The 20,920-nt window shown below is 42.9% G+C and overlaps 1 protein-coding gene and 1 long non-coding RNA gene across 2 annotated transcripts; one reads left to right on the forward strand and one right to left on the reverse strand.

The window, feature by feature from the left end:
* Positions 1 to 5,276: 5,276 nt before the first annotated feature.
* On the reverse strand, positions 5,277 to 8,304 carry LOC122457171. The gene is made up of 2 exons (XR_006276561.1): positions 8,140 to 8,304; positions 5,277 to 5,733 (listed from the first exon to the last, which is right to left on the reverse strand). It is a non-coding gene; the product is annotated as an uncharacterized LOC122457171 (long non-coding RNA).
* Positions 8,305 to 8,798: 494 nt separating this feature from the next.
* Positions 8,799 to 20,660, forward strand: FAM72A (family with sequence similarity 72 member A). Its single transcript, XM_038379975.2, has 4 exons — positions 8,799 to 9,134; positions 15,555 to 15,632; positions 16,990 to 17,114; positions 18,158 to 20,660. Exons 1-4 carry the CDS (start codon positions 8,983 to 8,985, stop codon positions 18,250 to 18,252), a joined length of 450 nt encoding a protein of 149 aa, XP_038235903.1. The 5' UTR covers positions 8,799 to 8,982; the 3' UTR covers positions 18,253 to 20,660.
* Positions 20,661 to 20,920: the final 260 nt, after the last annotated feature.

The following is a 20,920-nucleotide window of genomic DNA, read 5'->3' on the forward strand; positions in this document are numbered from 1 at the left end:
CCACAGACTCAGTCTGCATTTAGTCAACAGACGAAAAGCCAGTGCTGTGACAAACACTTGCAGATTGCTTTTTGGGGAAGAGAGCTATAAAAACGGATCCAGAGAACAATCACATATCTGAGCCATTTGGACACTTTCAGGGAGCATTCCAGATGTCAGACAGAGATCCCCAAAGCTATTTTGGGTGACCCTGAGAGATTTGTGGAAAACTAGCAGATTACTGCTTCTCTATCACTTTGGACTTAAAAACTTGGACTCTCGCCTGTTAATGTTATTTTACTTGCTTGAACTTTTCAATAACTCTCACTTGTTTTTCTTCGCTAATAAATCTTTAATTCGTTCACTAGAGAAACTGGCTGCCAGCATTTTTTTTTTTTTTTTTTTTGGTATGAGATAGAGAGTATCCATTGACCTAGGGGTAAGTGACCGATCCCTTGGGATTGGAAGTAACCTAATGTGAGGCGATTTTTGGTTTTGATAACCTTTCATCACAAAGTCTAGTTTGCCTGCATGGCAAAAGGCATTGGAGAGCCTAAGGGGACTGTTTGTGGCTGCGGGAGTGCATGTGTGTTACTGGCTTGGTAATATTTAATTATAGAGAATATACCACCAGTTTGCAGAGTCTGCCCTGTTTTCTGATAGTCTGACCTGAGCCTGGCACACACAGTCATGAGCTAGTCTAGACAGCGTGACAAGCACAATCAACCGAACAAATTCTGTCAGTTTTATGTACCATCTATGTTTCAAATAGATGAAATTAAACCACTAATGTTCATTTGGAAAGCCACATTCTCTACATCTCAGTGGGATACCATTAGACGGCTCTACATATCTACCAAGATTTGAACATCCACACACCAAAGAGATATTACATTAGCACCCACAGACCACATCCAGGTTCACAGTCCTATTGTGCTAGATGATAGATTAAAACAAATGGCCCTTTCTCCAAGCAGCTTACCAAGTGGAGATCAAAGAAGAGATAATACTCAGTCTCCAGGAAGGAAGCTACAAGTCAAAATTGACTTGGAGATAGCACAATAGCCACTTGCGGGCTGGGAATCAGTCAGTCTGAAGAGAAAAATCACCAATGGGCACAGCTGCATCCCAAAAGGGACATGATCATGGCTGCTGTACCAAGGGAACCAACATGTAAATGTTAAAATTAATTCTGAACAATGAATTGCCACTAACTAATGACATTTTGTTCAAAGACATTCGCAATCTGATGATCATAACATACCTATGGTTGTTAGGTATTCACTCAATACCTAACAACCATAGGGCTGTAATTATGACATTATTAATCATCAACTGACGCCCTTATTATTGTCTTTTGTTGCTAACCAACTCCAAGTAAATAATTTTTCAAACCAACTTTAGGGATAAATTACCAACTTTTAAGTTAAAGAACATGCACACAAGATCATTGTTTGTGGATGAAGGATTTTAAGTCATGTCTCAAAACACAGCTGCCTTACATCATCCCAGTGTGGAATGCAGCTAAAAATGCGTTAAGCTTTCAAATGCCAGCAAAGATAGAGGAATTTTGTCATATCTGAGCAAGACAGATAATACCTTGCAATTTATACAGCATCCAAGTGTGACAAACATGATTCATTTCAACTACCACTGCTGCAGCCACCTCAGAGGTGAAATATCTTTAGCAACACTACTTAATAGAAGGAGAGTAAATAAGAAGATCAACATCCAAATGTAACTACAGGGGAAATTTAGAGGCAGCATGTAATTAACTAGATTTGGAAACTGACCAAGACACCACAATTAACATGATACTGTTTGCTACACTAGGACAATGGTATTTTTAATAACTACAAAATGGTCAGAATCTTGGATTTTAGCCTCAGAACAGTTCAGTGCCCCCATCACTGTGCTGGAGCACTGGTTCTAGAGAGAATGCCATTTCCTGAACCAGCAACAGTACCTCCTCCTAGGCATTTTCTTAAGGAGCTTCCATTCCAATACTGACCACAGCTGATCCTATTTCAGATGCAAGAGCTGATGAGATCACAACCAAAGAGTATATGATGGCAAGCTTGTAAATAAACCTTAAGAATAATAATAATAAAAGCAGCTTATTACTCTAAACCTCTCTCAGACCAATCATTCAACAGAACTGAGCTACAATATTCAAGAGCTCTAGGTTAAGGAAGTGCCTTGTGCATTGTTTCAGAAAGCTGGAGGAGGAAACCCTCCCCAGACCCATTTTGAAACAAGAGGCAGGATGGGGGGCCCCACATCTCCATGCATATTTTAATTTACTGAGTTTTAAGCACCACCTACATCTCACTTCCAGCTACCAGAGCAGAGGACTAAGTCTATCTTTTTGAAGCAGCACCTCCGGCTGGCTATTGACATTCCAGTAGACTAACTAGCTTGTCAAGTTAACATTATGTTTCACTAAATAAGAGGAGGCAGAGGGGAAATGTGTATTATATATATATAATATATATATATATATATATATATATATATATATACATACATACACATACACACACACACACACACACACACCTTGAAGTTCCTTTGCCTCCCACCCAAGGATCTCAAACCATTAAAGCACTAATGAATTAAGCTTCACAGCACCCCTTTGAGGAACAGCTCACACTTCACTATTTTGGAGGGATCTTGGGCAGCAGATAGAATACCCCAGGTCGGGGTTCCATGAGTGTGTGTGCGCAGATTTGTTCTTGTGCTTTTTCAGGGCGTTTCTTGAGCAAATGGTATAGTTTCTTATGGTAACCCTCAGTGAGATCAGAGGGTAATGGCTTGTAGAAAGTGGTGTTGGAGAGCTGCCTAGTAGCCTCTAGATGGAAACCTAGTATTCCGACCTATTCATGATGACTACAGCACCTCCTTTGTCAGCCTTTTTGATTATGATATCAGAGCTGTTTCTGAGGCTGTGGATGGCACTGTGTTCCGCACGGCTGAGATTGGACAAGCGATGCTGCTTTTCCACAATTTCAGCCCGTGCACATCGGCGGAAGCAGTCTATGTAGAAGTCCAGTCTGTTGTCGCTATTCCTACCTACATGCCTCTAGCTTTCATCCACACGATCCATTGTCTACAGCCAAGCTCTACAATATAACTGCATTTGCTCCAACCCCTCAGACAGAGACAAACACCTACAAGATCTCTATCATGCATTCTTACAACTACAATACCCACCTGCTGAAGTGAAGAAAGATTGACAGAGCCAGAAGAGTACCCAGAAATCACCTACTAAAGGACAGGCCCAACAAGAAAAAAAAAGTCACCTTCAGCCCCAACTAAAACCTCTCCAACTCATCATCAAGGATCCTATCCTGAAGGACGACCCATCACTCTCACAGATCTTGGGAGACAGGCCAGTCCTTGCTTACGGACAGCCCCCCAATCTGAAGCAAATACTCACCAGCAACCACACACCACACAACAGAACCACTAACCCAGGAACCTAGCCTTGCAACAAAGCCCGTTGCCAACCCTGTCCACATATCTATTCAGGGGGACACCATCAGAGGGCCTAATCACATCAGCCACACTATCAGAGGCTCGTTCACCTGCGCATCTACCAATGTGATATATGCCATCATGTGCCAGCAATGCCCCTCTGCCATGTACATTGGCCAAACTGGACAGTCTCTACGTAAAAGAAAAATGGACACAAATCAGACGTCAAGAATATAACATTCAAAAACCAGTCGGAGAACACTTCAATCTCTCCGGCCCTAATTACAGACCTGAGGGTGGCTATCCTTCAACAAAAAACTTCAAAACCAGACTCAAGGAGAGACTGCTGAATTGGAATTAATTTGCAAACTGGATACAATTAACTTAGGCTTGAATAGAGACTGGGAATGGATGGGTCATTACACAAAGTAAAACTCTCCCATGGTATTTCTCCCCCGCCCCAACTGTTCCTCAGACTTTCTTGTTAACTGCTGGAATGGCCCACTTTGATTATCACCACAAAAGGTTTTCCTCCCCCGCCGCTGGTAATAGCTCATCTTAAGTGATCACTCTCCTTACAGTGTGTATGATAAAACCATTGTTTCATGTTCTCTGTGTGTGTATATAAATCCCCACTGTATTTTCACCGAATGCATTTGAGGAAGTGAGCTGTAGCTCACGAAAGCTTATGCTCAAATAAATTTGTACTCTAAGGTGCCACAAGTACCCTTTTCTTTTGAGAATACAGACTAACACGGCTGCTACTCTGAAACCCGTTATTTTACACGGAGCCTCTTTTACAAAGAGACTTACTCCAGATAACACAAGTCTAACTATATCCAGATCTCCAACTTCCAGTGCTCTGCCTCAACCCCAAGGCCATCTTTCCTCCTCCCCCCGAACCTCCCCCCCCCCCCCCCCCCCCCCCCCCCCCACCCCCCCCCACACAATCCATGTACAAGCAAGTTTAGACAACAAGCGGAACACAGTTTATTCCCACCAGCAACAATTGCCAAGTCACAAGGACACAAGTATATTTCCACAAAATCATCTTTAACACTTTTATGCTTGTAAAGTTTTCAACACTAGCATTTCCCACCCTCTATCACCAAGGGTACGTAACGTCCTGCCAAGCCTTAAGCTCATTTGCACCAACACACTTCCTTTGGAGTATATATATAAATAAAGTTATGTCATTGCAATGCCAATTACATTCAGAACAGTAGTCCAAATATGCACAGCAAGGTAGGGTGTTAAAGCCGGGCTGTATGAAGAAACACGCATGTGAAATTATTGAGTGGAAGCCTGATTATTATAGGCTTTTGGCACAGACGCTATGAAGGTTAATGTGAACAAGGGTTCACAATACTGGCAAGTGATGTACCTTTTTCTGCTTCTATTGAGGTTTTTTAAAGATTCCCTAAGGAAAAAAGAAATTGAAAAGCTATTCACTGCCTATCACATTTCAAACCTAACCATATTTTAAAGCATCCAGAAAAAGAAACCCATCTCTGTAAACTCAAGGATTTTTACATACAGAAAAAAATTCCTCTCATTAGGTTGCATTAAAACAACATGGACATACCCAGGAGTCCACCCTACGAGGAAAAAAAATTACTGCAATCCCTTACAAGATTGCACTGCAAATTCTTCTCCCGTCCCCACCCAAATATCTAGTGCAAACGCCTGCATTAGCAAGTCAAAACTGTAACAATATAGACGGATGTAAAATTATTCCTACTTTGACCTGAGTGTCATATTCAGCTATGATCTCCTATCCTTTTTGAATTTAGCTGGTGACGTCATGTTTTCCTTTCCAAAAGATTAACCTCAGAACAGATCCACCAGAATGCAACAAATAAATCAATTTTGTTTCTCCCAAAGAAATGCCTTGGTTTCTTGTCCTTCCCCCCCCCTCAACAACAACAAAAAATCAGTCCATGGGAAGAGGGTGTGAGACAGAGTGCGGCAGCAGAAACATGCAGATGTTAGGAAATCAGGGGGTGGAAAAGGCAGTTTTGTTTCCCTGCACCAAAACCCTTAGCAGCAACAGCAGCAAGCTTCAGCCGAGAGATCATGTAGCCCCCAAAGGCTTTTCCCGATTATTAACATTAATAGCACAGTCAGGGAGTGGAAGTCCTTCTGCACAACATGTTGTGTGCGCATTTGGTTTGCCTTTTTTTTTTTTTTTTAAAATAGGCTCCAAGATGATGCAAATAAAATCCCAAATGGGAGCATAAATGAAGGATCAGATGTTCTCTTCTTTGGTTTTGTTGCCTGTAAATAGAAACATTTTTAAAAATTAAACTGTGAGTTACAAGATGCAAGGAGAAAATTTGTGATTTCTGCTGTAGTACTGCAAATTCCTCTTTAAACTGCAGCATATTACTACATATGTACATCACCCAGATAAGCAAGATAAAATGCATGCATCATAGCAAGTACCCTCTCCTCCCCCCCCCCCAAAAAAAAATTTCACTGGGAGCCCTCAGTCCCCAGAGAAAAAGGGGTGGGAGTGAAAGGAAACTAGCCTGCACAAAAATCACTTCTCTAAATGAGCAATACAGGGAGAAAAAGAGGTATTGGAGAAACAGCAAATATGATACTCTGAAAAATTAGACCCAAATCCCTAAATTACATGAACTGCAGGAGCTCAAAAATGAATCCACAAACCATTTTGTAAACAAGATTAATCCCCTCTGGCATAGCTAAAACAGCAGCCTTTGATTCAACAGACGTGGCAGCTTTTTTTATTATACATTATTGTTATGATTACAACTGTTTGGTTTCCCCCCCCCAGCCAGAAATATAGGTATCTCCTCTAGACATCAAAGAGAATTTGGAGCCAGGGGAAATGCAGCCCAGCATGTGCAAGGCAGATGCAAATCTCCCAGCGGGGGGAAGTCAGGGCACAATTGGAGATGGGGGGGGGGGAAGGGTTAGAAGTTATTCTGGGTAACAAATGTAAAAAGTCAGGGAACCGTGCATTTTTTAAAAAGCCAACCAACAATTGGATCCACATCCAACATCAAGAGGAACAATGCGGCCAGCAGAGTCAGGGAACGGGAAAGGGTTACAGACTAGGGTTAGAGCATTTAAATGGAAACAAACAAACAAACAGACAGACAGACAGAGTGTGGCTAGCTGCCCCCTTCGATACGGAGGGAGTGGAAGATATTCCAACCTGCTCTACGCGATTACTATCCACCCAGCTGGAAAGAGACTGCGCAAATACACATATTTCAAGAAAAGGAGTACTTGTGGCACCTTAGAGACTAACAAAGGTGCCACAAGTACTCCTTTTCTTTTTGATAATACAGACTAACACGGCTGCTACTCAAACATATTTAAAGCACTCCCAAAAATCCACCGAGAACCCTCCAGCACCTCGGGATCCTGGCTGCTGCAAACTCCATCGTTTAAGGAGAGACCACTTGGCCCCAAACCCCCTTTGCTTTTCACTTCTGGAATGAAGGACCCAGCCCTGCATTGCCTTTCCTGCTGCTGATCGTAGGAAGAAGAGATGGGGGTAGTGGAAAGAGTAGTATGGGTTTGAAAGAGACTATTAAAGTGTGAGGAGAAGGGAGAGAGCTCTGGGAATGAAGTGGGGGGAGAAGATCAGCTCCTAGAAGGGGGAAGATGGGGGGAAAAAAAATCACTCCTGGAGTGTGGGGTGAGGAAGGTTTGGGAGCTATACGGGGCGGGGGGGATGTAGGGTTAATTTCTCCTTGAGTATTATGGACTGAAGGGGGGAATTTTATGGGCTGGAAACTCTATCCTAGAAGAAGGGCTGTGCCGCGGGGGGTGGGGGGGGGTTATACAATTAGGAAGAACTATGCCGGGGGTTACAATTGGAGGGAAATTGGGCTATGCCGCAGGGGAGTTACAATGATGGGGGGCAAAGGGGCTATATCGTGGTGGGGGGGTTTCAACTGCGGAGGGGCTGTGCCGGGGGTTACAGTTGGAGGGAAAGGGGGGCTACGCCGCGAGGGGATTACAGTTGGAGGGGAGAAGGGGCCTACGGCGGGGGGGGGGGTGCAATTAGCGAAAAGGGGGGCTACAGTTGGGGGTGCTATGCCGCGCGGGGGGGCTGCAATTAGCGAAAAGGGGGGCTGCAATTAGCGAAAAGGGGGGCTGCAATTAGCGAAAAGGGGGGCTATGCCGCGCGGGGGGGCTGCAATTAGCGAAAAGGGGGGCTGCAATTAGCGAAAAGGGGGGCTGCAGTTGGGGGGGCTATGCCGCGCGGGGGGCTGCAATTAGCGAAAAGGGGGGCTACAGTTGGGGGGGCTATGCCGCGCGGGGGGGGGCTGCAATTAGCGAAAAGGGGGGCCTACGGCGGGGGGCTGCAATTAGCGAAAAGGGGGGCTACAGTTGGGGGGCTATGCCGCGCGGGGGGGCTGCAATTAGCGAAAAGGGGGGCTACAGTTGGGGGGGCTATGCCGCGCGGGGGGGCTGCAATTAGCGAAGAAGGGGGGCTATGGTGCTCTGCCTGCGAGAAGGGGCGGCGGGGGGGGGGGGGGCTCTAGACGAGCCACGAGAATGACCGGCTGGGGGGAGCAACGGGCTTGCGGGGGCAGCCGCTGGCGGGTCTCCCGGGGGGCGGGAGTATTATGGGCTGGGGCGCGCCCATGGTGGGGCGGAGGTCTGCGCGACACACGCCTCGGCCCCGGGCGGAGCTCGTACCTGCAGCGCGGCGCAGCCCGATCCTCTTCTGCACGAGCCGAGTCGCTCCGGCTACGGCTCCCGCGGTCAGTTTCCTCCGCAGCGCTAGCTCGCCCACCCCGCCCCTTCGTCCGCCTCCCCCAATCAGCAGCTGGGAAGATTCAGAGTGACACTCCTCCTAACCAATAGCAGCGTTCTATTGTTTTCTGTGCCCCGCCTCTGTCCCACGCCTCCTCCAATTAGGAGCGGAAGGGGACGGGCCCTAGCTGCTCCGAGAGGCGGATCCCCCCAATCGGGCTCGAGGGGAGTGTTGGCGCTCTTCCAATGGGAAGCGAGGACAGGGATTCAAACGGCGGGTGACAGTTCTGAAGACAGGGGCTCGCTGGGGTGTAACGGCAGCCGGGTGACGTAGGCGGCTCAGCCGGCCCGGGGCAAAGAGAAGCGGGTCGGCCCCTGGGAGGGGAGCACAGGGTCCTCGCTGGTGGGGGGAAAGGAGGAGGAGGAGGAAGACAAGGCCCGGCCCCCAGTGGGGGGGGGAGAGCATAAGGCCCCCACCGGTAGGGAGGGGTGCAGGGGGGCGGGGGAGCCTGGAGGGGGCAGCAGGGTGGGAAAGGGGAGTCCATCTGCAGGGCAAGGGAGGGGTGCAGGTACAGGGCTGTACCCTGAGGGGGGGGGGCAGTGGGTGTGGGAAGAGCAGCTGAGGGGCAACAGCCCCTGGGGCAAGGAGCCTGAGAGGGGGAGCTGAAGAAGTGGGGGGGGGGGCGCTAGGAGCAGCTAAGGGGGGGGGGGGGCTGGTGGTCAGTCTGCCCTCAGAGAAGCAAGGAGCACCCTCCCCGCCCTCTGGGAAGAGGGGCCAGAGCCATCATGTCCACCAGTGGCTGCACCTTCAAGGACAGGTGCGTGTCCCTGCTGTGCTGCCGATTCTGCCAGCAGGTGCTGAGCTCGCGGGGGATGAAGGCTGTGCTGCTGGCCAACACGGAGATTGACCTCTACTCCACCGACATCCCACCCACCAGGTAAGTCCTCTTCCTTTGCCACCTGCAGGCATCTCAACAGTGGCCTAATGTTACAGTAGCCCCCAAAGACCTTCATCAGTAGGAATCTCCCCCCATTGCGCTAGATACCAGGCAGATCAGTAAGAAGGCCCAGTTCCTACTCCCCAGATCTCGATCTACTCCTTATAATTGTGTAGGGCAGGTAGGCAAGCAAGTAATATTATTTCCATTGTACTGCAACAGGAACTGAGGAACAGTCCAAACACAGAATGGTACGGTACTTTAAAAATACATATATACAAACTGTAAATAATAAACAAGACTCATTTTTCCTCCACTTTTAAAATGTGGAATTTTCTTGGTGTTTGGCTCTAAATATGTTCCTGTGACAATCACTGTAGGGTTGTATTTCACAGCCTTCTGGAAAGTAACTAGCCTTTAAACGGAAGTGAAAGTCACTTGAAAGTGTCAGTTTCACTCCTGTTTCAAGTCAGTATCCAGTTTATTTTTGTTTGTAGTAGGGTAACAGCTTCAGGCAGGTGCAGTATAAACTCTGGGGGCCTTGCCCCCAGACTAGTGGGATGTTTCCAACACATAAATGATCTATTCCAAGCTTGGTGAACTGCAAATAAGTACAGGTTTCAGAGTAGCAGCCGTGTTAGTCTGTATTCACAAAAAGAAAAGGAGGACTTGTGGCACCTTAGAGACTAACAAATTTATTAGAGCATAAGCTTTCGTGAGCTACAGCTCACTTCATCGGATGCAAATAAGTAAGTAGTCTAAATGATAGAAAAATCTGGATTTCTTTCTACAATTGTTGTTCAAGAGTTCGTAACAAAGTAAGAATATACAGTAAAATTATTTTAAACCTAACCCATGTCCCTTAAGTGATTTACCACAAGATGTCAGAAAGTGTTAGTATTAGACCGGGAAATGAATCTCAGCCCTGATCCCATTCTGCTACTCTACCCTTAAGGCCACACACTCCCCCAGCTAGTAACTGTGATCAGTGGTTCTGAACCAGGGGGTATGTGTACCCCTGGAGATATGCAGAGGTCTTCCAGGGGGTATGTCAACTCATCTAGATATTTGCCTGGTTTTACAACAGGCTACATAAAAAGCACTAGCAAGGTCAATACAAACTCAGATTTCTTACGGACAATGACTTGTTTATATTGCTGTATATACTATACACTGAAATGTAAATACAATATTTATATTCCAATTGAATTTATAATTCTATGGTAAAAATGAAAAAGTAAGCAATTTTTCAGTAATAGTGTGCTGTGTCACTTTTGTATTTTTATGTCTGATTTTGTGAGCAACTAGTTTTTTAAGTGAAGTGAAACAAATCAGACTCCTAAAAGGGGTACAATAGTCCAGAAAGATTGAGAGCCACTGATTTAGATGATGGATAATAAGATTGTTCATTGGCATATCTTGAATGTACGTCCAGCCTGACAAAAATAAATGTGGGTTTTTCAGTGGCTCTGTAAAAACGTCACCACAATCAAATACAACTACTTTCTCTGTTTCAGTCAAATTGGTTTATTTTATGGATACAAACATGTTTTTGCTCTTAATGGTGCAGGAACCAATATCAATCAAGGAAAGCAAGCTGTATTTTGTTTGGCCTCATAGATCAACAGAAATGTTGACTGCATTAACTGGTGAAGATGAAAGAAGCAGAAAGAACTCAATTTGGCTTTCATGGTTAAGCAAGGACAGGAGTTGAAGAAGAAAACTTTCTTGTTAATTGATCAAATGTAAGCTGGAGTCAGAGGATGAGTAACTATGGGAAAGTAATATTTACATATTAAATAGTAAATTAAATATTAAGAATGTAAATTACAGTGTTAATCTGTAAGCATGAGTTAAAAGGAGATAAACTAAGATGGGCTAAAATTTAATTTTAAAAAAAAGCTGCTTTTTTTTTTTTTTAAACACATTCTAATCACTAAGCCATTGTTCTGTGGTCTCCTTTGAGATTTACAATAGACACCTCATTCCTGGCACAGATGTTCTAAACTGGAGTAAAATGTCTTTCATACAATGCTAGTTGTCAAATGTGAGTTAAAGCGATCTGTGTGGTTACAAATGTAAACCACAGTTTGTGTACAATAAAAACATTAACTACAAAAATGAGTTTATGAAATCAGTAAACCACATATTTCAGTATGAAGTTAAAATAGCGATCTGTGTTTTAGTGACTCAGGAAATGATTTCTTGGTATGTGATTTCCTGATATTGTAGTAATTGATTTTATGGCAAATGATGGTTAGTCGGGGCTGAGTGGTTAGATTTGGAATAGGAGCTAATGTATTGAGGATCTAAATTATAAGAATAAATCAAATAGGAAACATGCAGATTCTTAAGTAAACTTATCTCTGCATACAGGGCAGAAGTTCAACTCTCAGGACTGTTTTTCACACCCATTAACAGAATGAATGGAAGCACTCATGTTGGACATGGAGCACTCAACCCAGTACATACCAAGTTATGTAAACAAATTGCCCCTTTTCTCACAAAGTCTGTACCTACATTACCATTGATGCAGTTCTAACAGTGGAAATACTGGTGTAAACCAGCTGTTGGCATTCTACCTACCATCTCATCTAACACAGCTTAAAGCAGGGTCTGCACAACACTACAGTTGAAATGCCAGTGGCTGCTTACACTAGTGCTCCAACTGGTGGGAAGGAAGGATCGTCAAGTCAAAGAGAGTTGTAAAATAGGAAAGATCAGTTTGCTTTGAAAATATTATTTTGTTCCCATTTACAAAAACAGAGCCAATTAAAAATGACAGGAGTTGACAAAGCTTATCTACCTAAAATCTACCATAGGAACCCTATTACAGAAGAGTATTTGACAATATTAGTTTGCTCTTAACAGCTTTTCTACAGAGGAATTCAAAAGACATTAAAAACAGACAGCCTCACAGAAGATGGGTTGAGGCAACACCTGATTTAGGTAATACTATCCTACTTTCCCGAAGAAGAAACTGACACACAGATGTTAAGTCTGACAATGGCCTTGTCTGCACTAGGAAATTGACCCAGTGCTAAAGCTGGCTATGTCCATAGTAAGGAACTATAGAAGAAGTTATCCACCAGAGCTACCACAATTGTAGCTGGGAGTCCTGATGTAGACAAAGTGCTACCAGCCTCTATTATCACCAGGTTTGAAGGTATGTCTACACAGCAAAAGCTAGCATGGGCTAGTCTGTCCAAGCTAACTTGAATCCAGCTAGCATGGGTAACAACAGAAGTGCAGCCAGCACAACACAGGCTTCACAGTGTGCAACCAAGCCAAGTATGCGCTACAAAAGACGCACTGAAAGCGTATCTCAAGAAAACTGATGTGGACATCACAAACCGGGAGAAGCAAGCCACCAACCTCCGTAGCACCACATCCTCCATCAGGCAATAGGTTGCTTTGAGGAGAAGTGCCTTGCTCTCAAACCTGAAAAGAGAGAACTTTCTCCCAGCAGGCAGTTGGCCTGCCAGGAAATGTCGGTACCTATTGCGGTGGATCTGTGATTCCAGGATTGGACTCCTGAGTCATCTCAGGACCCATATGTAAATCCGTAGTAGAGATCATCCGTGAATCAAGGGGTCGCTGATGATGTTGATGATGCATCCCAGACTTGCACTACCCACACAGAAGCCTGACTGTGGTGTCTTCACTATTATTGTTTCCTGGGTTAGCTGGATTCAAGATACCCGTGCACAGCGTTTTCTTTGTTAGACAGCTTAAGTGAGAGTGGTAAAAATGCTGGACGCTTGTTGCAGCCCAACCACTACTGGAAGCCCTACTGTAAAGAAGGCTGGTTCTCTACAGACAAAGATGTAGGGTGTCTGCAACAAGCATAGTGAAATGGTACTGAACATGGTTTAACTGCAAGTGCACAGACAGGACTAAATCAAATCATCTACCATTTCTGAAACTGTGTTGAACATAGTTTGAACCTGTTCACCCTTGCAGTTAAACTACGTCTTGCTCCAGGTCAGCTACACGTATTGCTTATGACACCCATTGTAAATAGGCAAGTTTCTTAATGTAGATAGTGAGCTGCTAACTGAACCCAATGGTAACTGAGTTCAATCCCTGTATAAAAAGACTAATTATCACCTCTAAGTACTAGTGAGAGGCCCAGTTCCTTTGTGGTCTAGTTGAAATGGTTAGCTCTGGACTGACTGACTGACTGAACTGGGACACCAATGAAGCAGCTCTTGAGCCTTGCTGATGTTTACCTCTGTGGGCCAGTTCATTCAGTTGCATAAAACCAAACCACTCTCATAGTCTGAAACAATTCAGAAGAAGTTAGCCATCATCCTCAGGTAAAGTAGGAAAAATTAAATATATAGAGCAAAGCCATTAAAGGGACTTTGTCAGCTAGCTTGTAACTTTATTTTCTGCCAGTCTGTAATATTTTTTAGGAGCTTAAAGATGTAAATAAGCCTACTCTAAAATTAAGTTTCAATTACTGTCATGGATTTTTAAAACGGAATCTGATGGGCGCTTCCCACCAGATCATACTAATTTCAGGTGGTCAGATTTTTGGTCTAAAGCACTTCATTATGCTTCATTTTTAATTACTCTCCTAAAATGAATTTACCTGACTGCAGATTCTGCTGGGATTATAGTGTGCACATATAGTGGAGTTGTAGATCCCATCAACCACTTACGAACCTCAGCTGCTAAAAGTTTCACGGGTGATCCTTTAAGTCTGTATAGTAGAAAATGCCCAAACTATAGGCCTGAGGAGAAACCCCTCATTGGCCATCAAAAAGATGGTAGAATTAAAAAGGATATTGCTACATGTATAACCTGGTGAAGTGGAGTGTGCCTCCGGACAGTGCCTGGATTGGTCTTACTGTGGACCAACTTCAAGTATGGAAAAAAAGCACATAGTGGAATAAGATCTTCAAAAAAAAAACTAGCACTCTTTTGTTTTATAGCACCGATGACTAACTCAGTGCAACAGAGTATAGCTAACAGAGTATAGAATTGCTTGGGATAGTGTCATCTTGAGATTCTTATGAGCAATGCCTTTTGGTCTTTGACTTGACTTGATAAAAATGACCATCACATTGGGTGCTTTTATTCCTTTCTATGTAGCAACCAGTTCCAGGAAGTAATTCAGTTTTGGTTTATTGGTGTGATAACTGGAGGTATGCAATTAAGTGACTACGCAGTAGTGTAATGTTCAGCATTATTAGTATTATTCCTCACGTGGTTTGTAATGAGTTTAACTTTGATGCTCTTCAAGGTTGTGTTGACAGTATCTTTATTCTACTCCCTCTGCCTCTTTTGCTCTTTAATGGTGCCCTCAAATACCTGCTTTACACTAATGGTCTGCTATTCTTTCTCTTACTCTGTGAAGTGAACAGAATCAGCTATGTGAATATTTGAAGTACATTCAGTTAGCATTGGGATTCAGCTGAAATCTGTGTTGAGCAGATGACCCTAGACAATTGAGTATTATGGTATCCTACTGGACAACTAGAGGTGAGCTGTTGAGGAAGCATTGTAAGAGGCAGGGAGGGGTACAGCAGGGCTAATGTGCTAGCACACTATCACTTCGCTCACAAATTTGAAATCTGCCCGCTTTCCTGGCCTTAGTGTAAGAATAGGGATTGTGTAATCAAAAGCTGAGACTTTTTTTAATTGCTGCTGGGACTGACCTGTGGTTCCTTCAATAGCATTTTGTGCTCTTATGCTGGAATTTAGGTATGCAGTCCTAAGCTCGACAACCAGCATCCTTGGCCAGCAGAAGTATTCACAAAAAGAAAAGGAGTACTTGTGGCACCTTAGAGACTAACAAATTTATTTGAGCATAAGCTTTCGTGAGCTACAGCTCACTTCATCGGATGCATTCGGTGGAAAATACAGCGAATGCATCCGATGAAGTGAGCTGTAGCTCACGAAAGCTTATGCTCAAATAAATTTGTTAGTCTCTAAGGTGCCACAAGTACTCCTTTCTTTTTGTGAATACAGACTAACACGGCTGCTACTCTGAAACCAGAAGTATTATGTAGCTGATATCCCTCTCAGTCCTTGAGCCGTATGAACCACTGCAATAGCAGCCTCCTCAGCTCAAGAGGGGAATGATGGTCCCAGCAGAATCTTCTTTAGAACCCAAGCAACCAAATATACTAAAGCAGTGCTCCTGGTGGAGGGTAGCAGGTTCCTGAAAGCTAGCAGGTGCGCACTGTGATGCTGGCTGAGGGTGTGCTGGTGGAATATATAGGAATCTTTTCTATTTTGATACTAGTACGCTTGGTGATAGAGGGAGATTGAAGTTCTTACTTTTCTATTTCCATTTACAAACACCTAACATTGGTTTGTTGGAATTCTAGCTTACAGCAAGAGCAAGTGGCTGGGTGAAGTTATGTTAAATGTCTAAACTATTCCTGTGACAAATTTTTTCCCCTCCAGTACTGTTGACTTCATTGGAAGCTGCTATTTCACTGACATCTGCAAATGCAAACTGAAGAACATTGCATGTTTAAAATGGTAAGTAATATCATTTCAATGTGACTTGTAATCATACAAGCACCTGCTCCACAATGCATGTGCTGCAGCAACAACATTGCAACCTCTCATTACTGACCACTAAAGTTGACACAAACGAAGTGAATTTGATATAACATTGCTCCGTGGAAACCTGGCCCCACTACCTTTGGACATGACTGTTAGTCTGTCATTGTAGAAGTCCCTAGCAGAAATGCACGGAAGAATGTGTATCAAGGCTAAGGTGGGGTTCTATAGGAAACTTGCATAGCACCTGACTGACTCCAGAGAGATTGCTTCAGTATTGATTAGAGATAGCTGTGTGAATAAAGTCACAAAGAAATGCAATTACTCATATCTTACACTTTACTAAAACAGATACAGTGGAGAACTCCTATTTAATGAACTAATTGGGGATTCAGGAGTTCATAAAATTGAACATCTCAGTTACAGTAGGTCTGTATAAGAGGCTCATAAAATTGAGGTTCTGCTGTAACAGAACATGCTGTTGGCAGACCACCTCTTCACTAGCGGATGGAAAAAATTAACATAAAAGTTCCTGGAGCTTGTTTGTTTTTTTATTAATGCCTGATACTTAAAATACTGTTCCTTTTAATAAAAAAAAAAAAAGCTAAACTGCTCAAAAGGATCACTTGTCTGCTTTATGCCTAAAATTTCAGTTTGCTCAGATCTGAGCTTGGATGGGAAGATTCTTGGACTAAAAATAACAAGGTGGGTTTTTTTGAGACTTGGCTAGCAAGGAATTCTAGTTTGTCCAGATGCAGAAATAGAAAGCACACGCTTTCTTCTCAGTGTGCTACGGGGAGTGAAAGGAATCTATTACAGGTAAATTAATAAGGCTATAATCTGTTCCTACTCAAACCCTTAATTTCCATTTATATCAGTGGAGCAGAATCAGGCTCATATATACACTAACCTAATTACTTAGCTTGTATCAGATCCTATTGTACCATCAGTTTTAAGGAGAACTCTCCATTGATTTCACAGAGGAGTTCTATTTTAAAAATGGTCAGATTCTATGATAGATGCAACAAATATCACTGACTTAAGTTAAAAGTACACTCACGTAACAGACAGAATTTGGTTCTCTGCAATAAGACAAGACTCCCTGTATAAGAAACATAAATCTTGTGCAACTCCACACATACCCTCTTTCTCTAAATAAATATATTGTTTAAAAACTCACCTTTAATTTTCCCCAGATAAGAACATTATATACCAATTTGCCTGGTAAAGTGGTTAGATCCTATTTAACATTAAGCTGAGTTGGTTCTTCATTGCAAACTGGCTTTCATCCACGAACTTACATGATCATTATTTTGTTTGTTTGCTGTTCTAGTGGCAATGTTGTAGGTTACCATGTGATTGCTCCATGCAAACCTTGCCTGCTATCCTGTAACAATGGACATTTCTGGATGTTTCACAGCCAAGCAGTCTTTGGTATGAACAGACTAGACTCATCTGGTAAGGAACTCTTTATTCTGAACAGCGAAGTTCTATTTAACTCACAGGAGAGTTAACTGGCAACTTCTTCCCCCCCATCCCCCCCATAGCAAGATGTCTCAAAGCATATGCAGTTTACTTAAGGTATATAGCAAGTCTATACTGAGTTGCCTTTCCAGCAGAGAGGCTTGTGAGGAAGGAATGCTGTATGAGGAAACTGTTCATGTCACCTGGAGCTTAAAGTATCTAAAATGCTATATTAGGCTACCTCAACTTTGTGTGGATTAAAAAAAAAGTCACTGGGCTGTCAGATTAATTGGTCAGAAAACTTACTCTAGCCTCCTGCTGATGGGAATCAGGATTTTCTGAGGCAATATTGTTATGCAAACTGCACAAATATAAGTGGTGTAAAAGCAGAGCCACAGAATACTATTTATAGTAGTGTGTGTAGCTTCACTGTGCTATTAAGCAACCCTCCACTGACTGGTCATGCTGAGCTGAGCTGTGTTGTCACTGTGACCCTATATAACTTTCTCTGTTGATCCCCATTACCTTAGGCTGAGGTTACAACCAATACTAGTTCTTACTATTCAGTTTGCTTGAGCTCCTTTTAAACAACTACTTGGCACACAAACTAAAAGTATCTAACAATATCAGTCCTTCTGGGTCCTTCCCAAAGTATGTGGCCTTTTACTAGACCACCTATATTTCTGTTTTTCATACACAAGATTAGTTAGTTTAAACACTTTCACAGTGTCATCTGGGCCTCAAACCAACACAATTAATGTAACCCAGCCATAAGGGGATTACCAATAGCTACATGATTATTTCATATTACTCTTCATACAGGACTTGCTACTATCGTGCAGTTCAAAAGGATATTTCTAGAGATCTTTTTTGAATAAAAATAGAAAATAACCTACAGCTGGGCAATGTTGTCTTAGTTCATCTAATAGGTTTTGCAAGGACTAAAGTGATTCATTTTGTGGCAATGAATTCAGTTTTTAATCTAACTCAAATGGGGTCAGAGTACAAATTAAGTTTATTTATAATCCTTCTTCCAGGTGTGAATTTACTGCTTTGGGGCAACTTACCAGATTTGGAGGAAAGCACTGATGAAGACATGTCTGGCATCTCTGAGGAGGAGTATATCAGATAAATATTATCAGCAGTGTGCATCAGTGTATTCCCTTGTTACCTTGTATTGCAGCTTTCTTCCCGCTGTCTTAATGTACAAATTCAAGCAATACAGTAAACAGGGAGGCTGGCAAACCGTTTTCCAAAAAGGGTAGAAGCTGTCTTAGTCCAATGTAACATACCTTATAAGAATTCCTCTCAGCTTTAAAATGCGCCTATCTGAAAAATGAATGGCATACAGATGGCCACTACCTCTGGTTTTAGGGCTATTTTGTTCTTATAGTTCTAAATCTTAACAGCTGCAGGTAAGGAAAACACAGGCTTTGACACTTCTACAAGTGCCAGCTGCTGCCTGTTTTTCCTTCCTAAATAACAGCTCGGTTGTGGATCAAAAGTCTTGGCATCACTGAAGGGAATTTAATTTTTACCTTGAGTGTAGTGCTATTGAGGAATAGTTACTCTGGGTGAGCTCTGACATTATGAAGAGAATTCTATGGGCTTCAGTTATGCCTCCTTCTGGACTCTGCCTTTTCTCTCTTCCCATTCCACCCATAGCCAGGAAGGCGGTATGTGCACAGTCTCCTTTGAGGCCACAATCAATGCTGTTGAAAGAGTGGGCCAGCAGGGAATGCTGAAACTGTACAGCTGTCTGTCTTCATCCTGCTTTGGAGTTGTTTGCTTGTGAAACCACTAGGGAGATGAGCATTGGGATGCTCCTGAACCTGGGTCTCTCGCCTGAGTTTTTTTCACAGCGTAATAAGTACTCAGTTCTGCTAAAAACTAAACTGCATAAGAAATGTATAGAGTGACTTTTGCTGCCAGCAAACAGAATGGCCGACAAATGGTAAATAAGGAAGTATGCTGGGAACTGGCATGCTTCCCTGCCTTAAATGGAAATGGATCACATTCAATGAAATATTAGCATAACTATTCTTAATTAATGTTACACAAGTTAAGGAAACTCCTCTTTCTCAGTAGAAGTCTCCCTATTGTGGTGAAAAACTGAAAGAGGGAGAAAAGGCACAGTTTCCAAGCAAAATAATCTGTAATTATGTTTGTATATTTCATCAGTATTAAATGAGATGAACAGTAAGTATGATGCTGGAGTAGCGTGAGACAAGTTTAGGGTCCGATTCAATAAAATCTCCGTCTGGCTTCTGTGCTGCTGGAAGGTGGGTAATCCCCACAGAGTCGGTGGTGGAAGGTGGCATGGTGCCTTTTGGAAAGGAGGCAGCCAGACATGGTGTGGAGTGAAATCTGGCTTCAAGAGTACTGTTTTGCTTGCAGCTACAAAGTAACTGCTTCAGCAATTTTACATTCTTAAATGAAAAGTTTTCTTGTTTCTAAGGATAGGAGGGTCTATGAGAATAACTTTTTTGTATAGAAAAAAACATCTGAACAACAACTTGTAAAAAGGTTAACATTTACTTCAGAACACAAATATTCTATTTAATGGGAAGATTTCTGAAGTGACTTATTTTACATTTATGTAAACAGGGCTCTAGCTAGATAGTGCTTTATATGCCAATTACAGGCATAGAGTGAGCTTTTCAGAAATGCCTAAGTGACTTACCAGAAATATCATCAACAGTGGAGCATAAGAACAGCCATATTGGGTCAGACAAATGGTCCATCGAGCCAGTATCCCGTCTTCTGCCAGTAGCCAATGCCAGGTGCTTCAAAGGGAATGAACAGAACAGGCAATCAGAGTGATCCATCCTCTGTCATGCACTCGCAGCTTCTTGGAAAGTCAAGGCGACTTGCGCTCCTGCAGCACTTGGTAAAACCCTACCCATAGTTCCTAAGCTGAAGAACCAGCAGAGTATGCAGTTCTGCAATGAGCTACATGTGGGTAGACTCCTCTTCATTTATTTGGGCTCTGTGAGCATCAGGACAGTGCTCATTATGCAAAACCTCTTAGGTTCTGATCCTACAAAGGACTGCCTTGGAAATCTGTGTGTTAAATGAGGTTTTTTTTTTTTTTATCTCACACAGGCATCCTGCTCCCTGTAACAAGCCCCTAACACAAAGCTCATTGGTGTTTTGCAGAAGCCAAAGCATTTCATTCATAAACCACATGTATACTTGGTACATCTGGTTAGCTGAAGATGCATCACTTGAAAGATGCATTTACAAAATACAAAAGTGAAGTAGTACATAATAAGGTAGGGTGGATTTCCTGAATCCTACTGAAAGCAACTCCAATCTTGATATCAAGATTAACATTTTGTATATTCTCTGTTAGGCTCTGAAAAGATGCAGTGAAGGCAGACTCTTGTTTTAGTACTTTACTGTATTTGTTCTCAACTGGTGTTACTACCTCTTCTTCTGTGTTGGCTAAAGTGTGTATTTGCTATTTTTGTGTATTTTGGATGTCTTGTTATGACTGTATGCTGTCAACACATGCATCAAATAAAAGTTGATTTATAACACAGTCTCCTGGGGGATATATTAAGTGCACATTATGTAGCTGGGGAATTGTCTAACTTAAGGATACAGTTGTAGTGATTAGGTAACAAAAATAATGAAACAACACATTATAGGTTTCAGCGTAGCAGCCGTGTTAGTCTGTAGCCGCAAAAAGAAAAGGAGTACTTGTGGCACCTTAGAGACTAACAAATTTATTTGAGCATAAGCTTTCGTCACCTACAGCTCACTTCATCGGCTGCATGCCATTATAGCCATGATAA

Source organism: Dermochelys coriacea, chromosome 21 (genome assembly GCF_009764565.3).
Source record: "Dermochelys coriacea isolate rDerCor1 chromosome 21, rDerCor1.pri.v4, whole genome shotgun sequence".
NCBI lineage: Eukaryota > Metazoa > Chordata > Testudines > Dermochelyidae > Dermochelys > Dermochelys coriacea.

Excerpts from the sequence above, each read along its gene's own strand:
- FAM72A (XM_038379975.2), top strand. The coding sequence starts at position 8,983 with ATGTCCACCAGTGGCTGCACCTTCAAGGACAGGTGCGTGTCCCTGCTG. Across the intron at positions 15,633-16,989 it reads AACATTGCATGTTTAAAATG|TGGCAATGTTGTAGGTTACC; the intron begins GTAAGTAATATC and ends TTGCTGTTCTAG. Across the intron at positions 17,115-18,157 it reads GAACAGACTAGACTCATCTG|GTGTGAATTTACTGCTTTGG; the intron begins GTAAGGAACTCT and ends TCCTTCTTCCAG.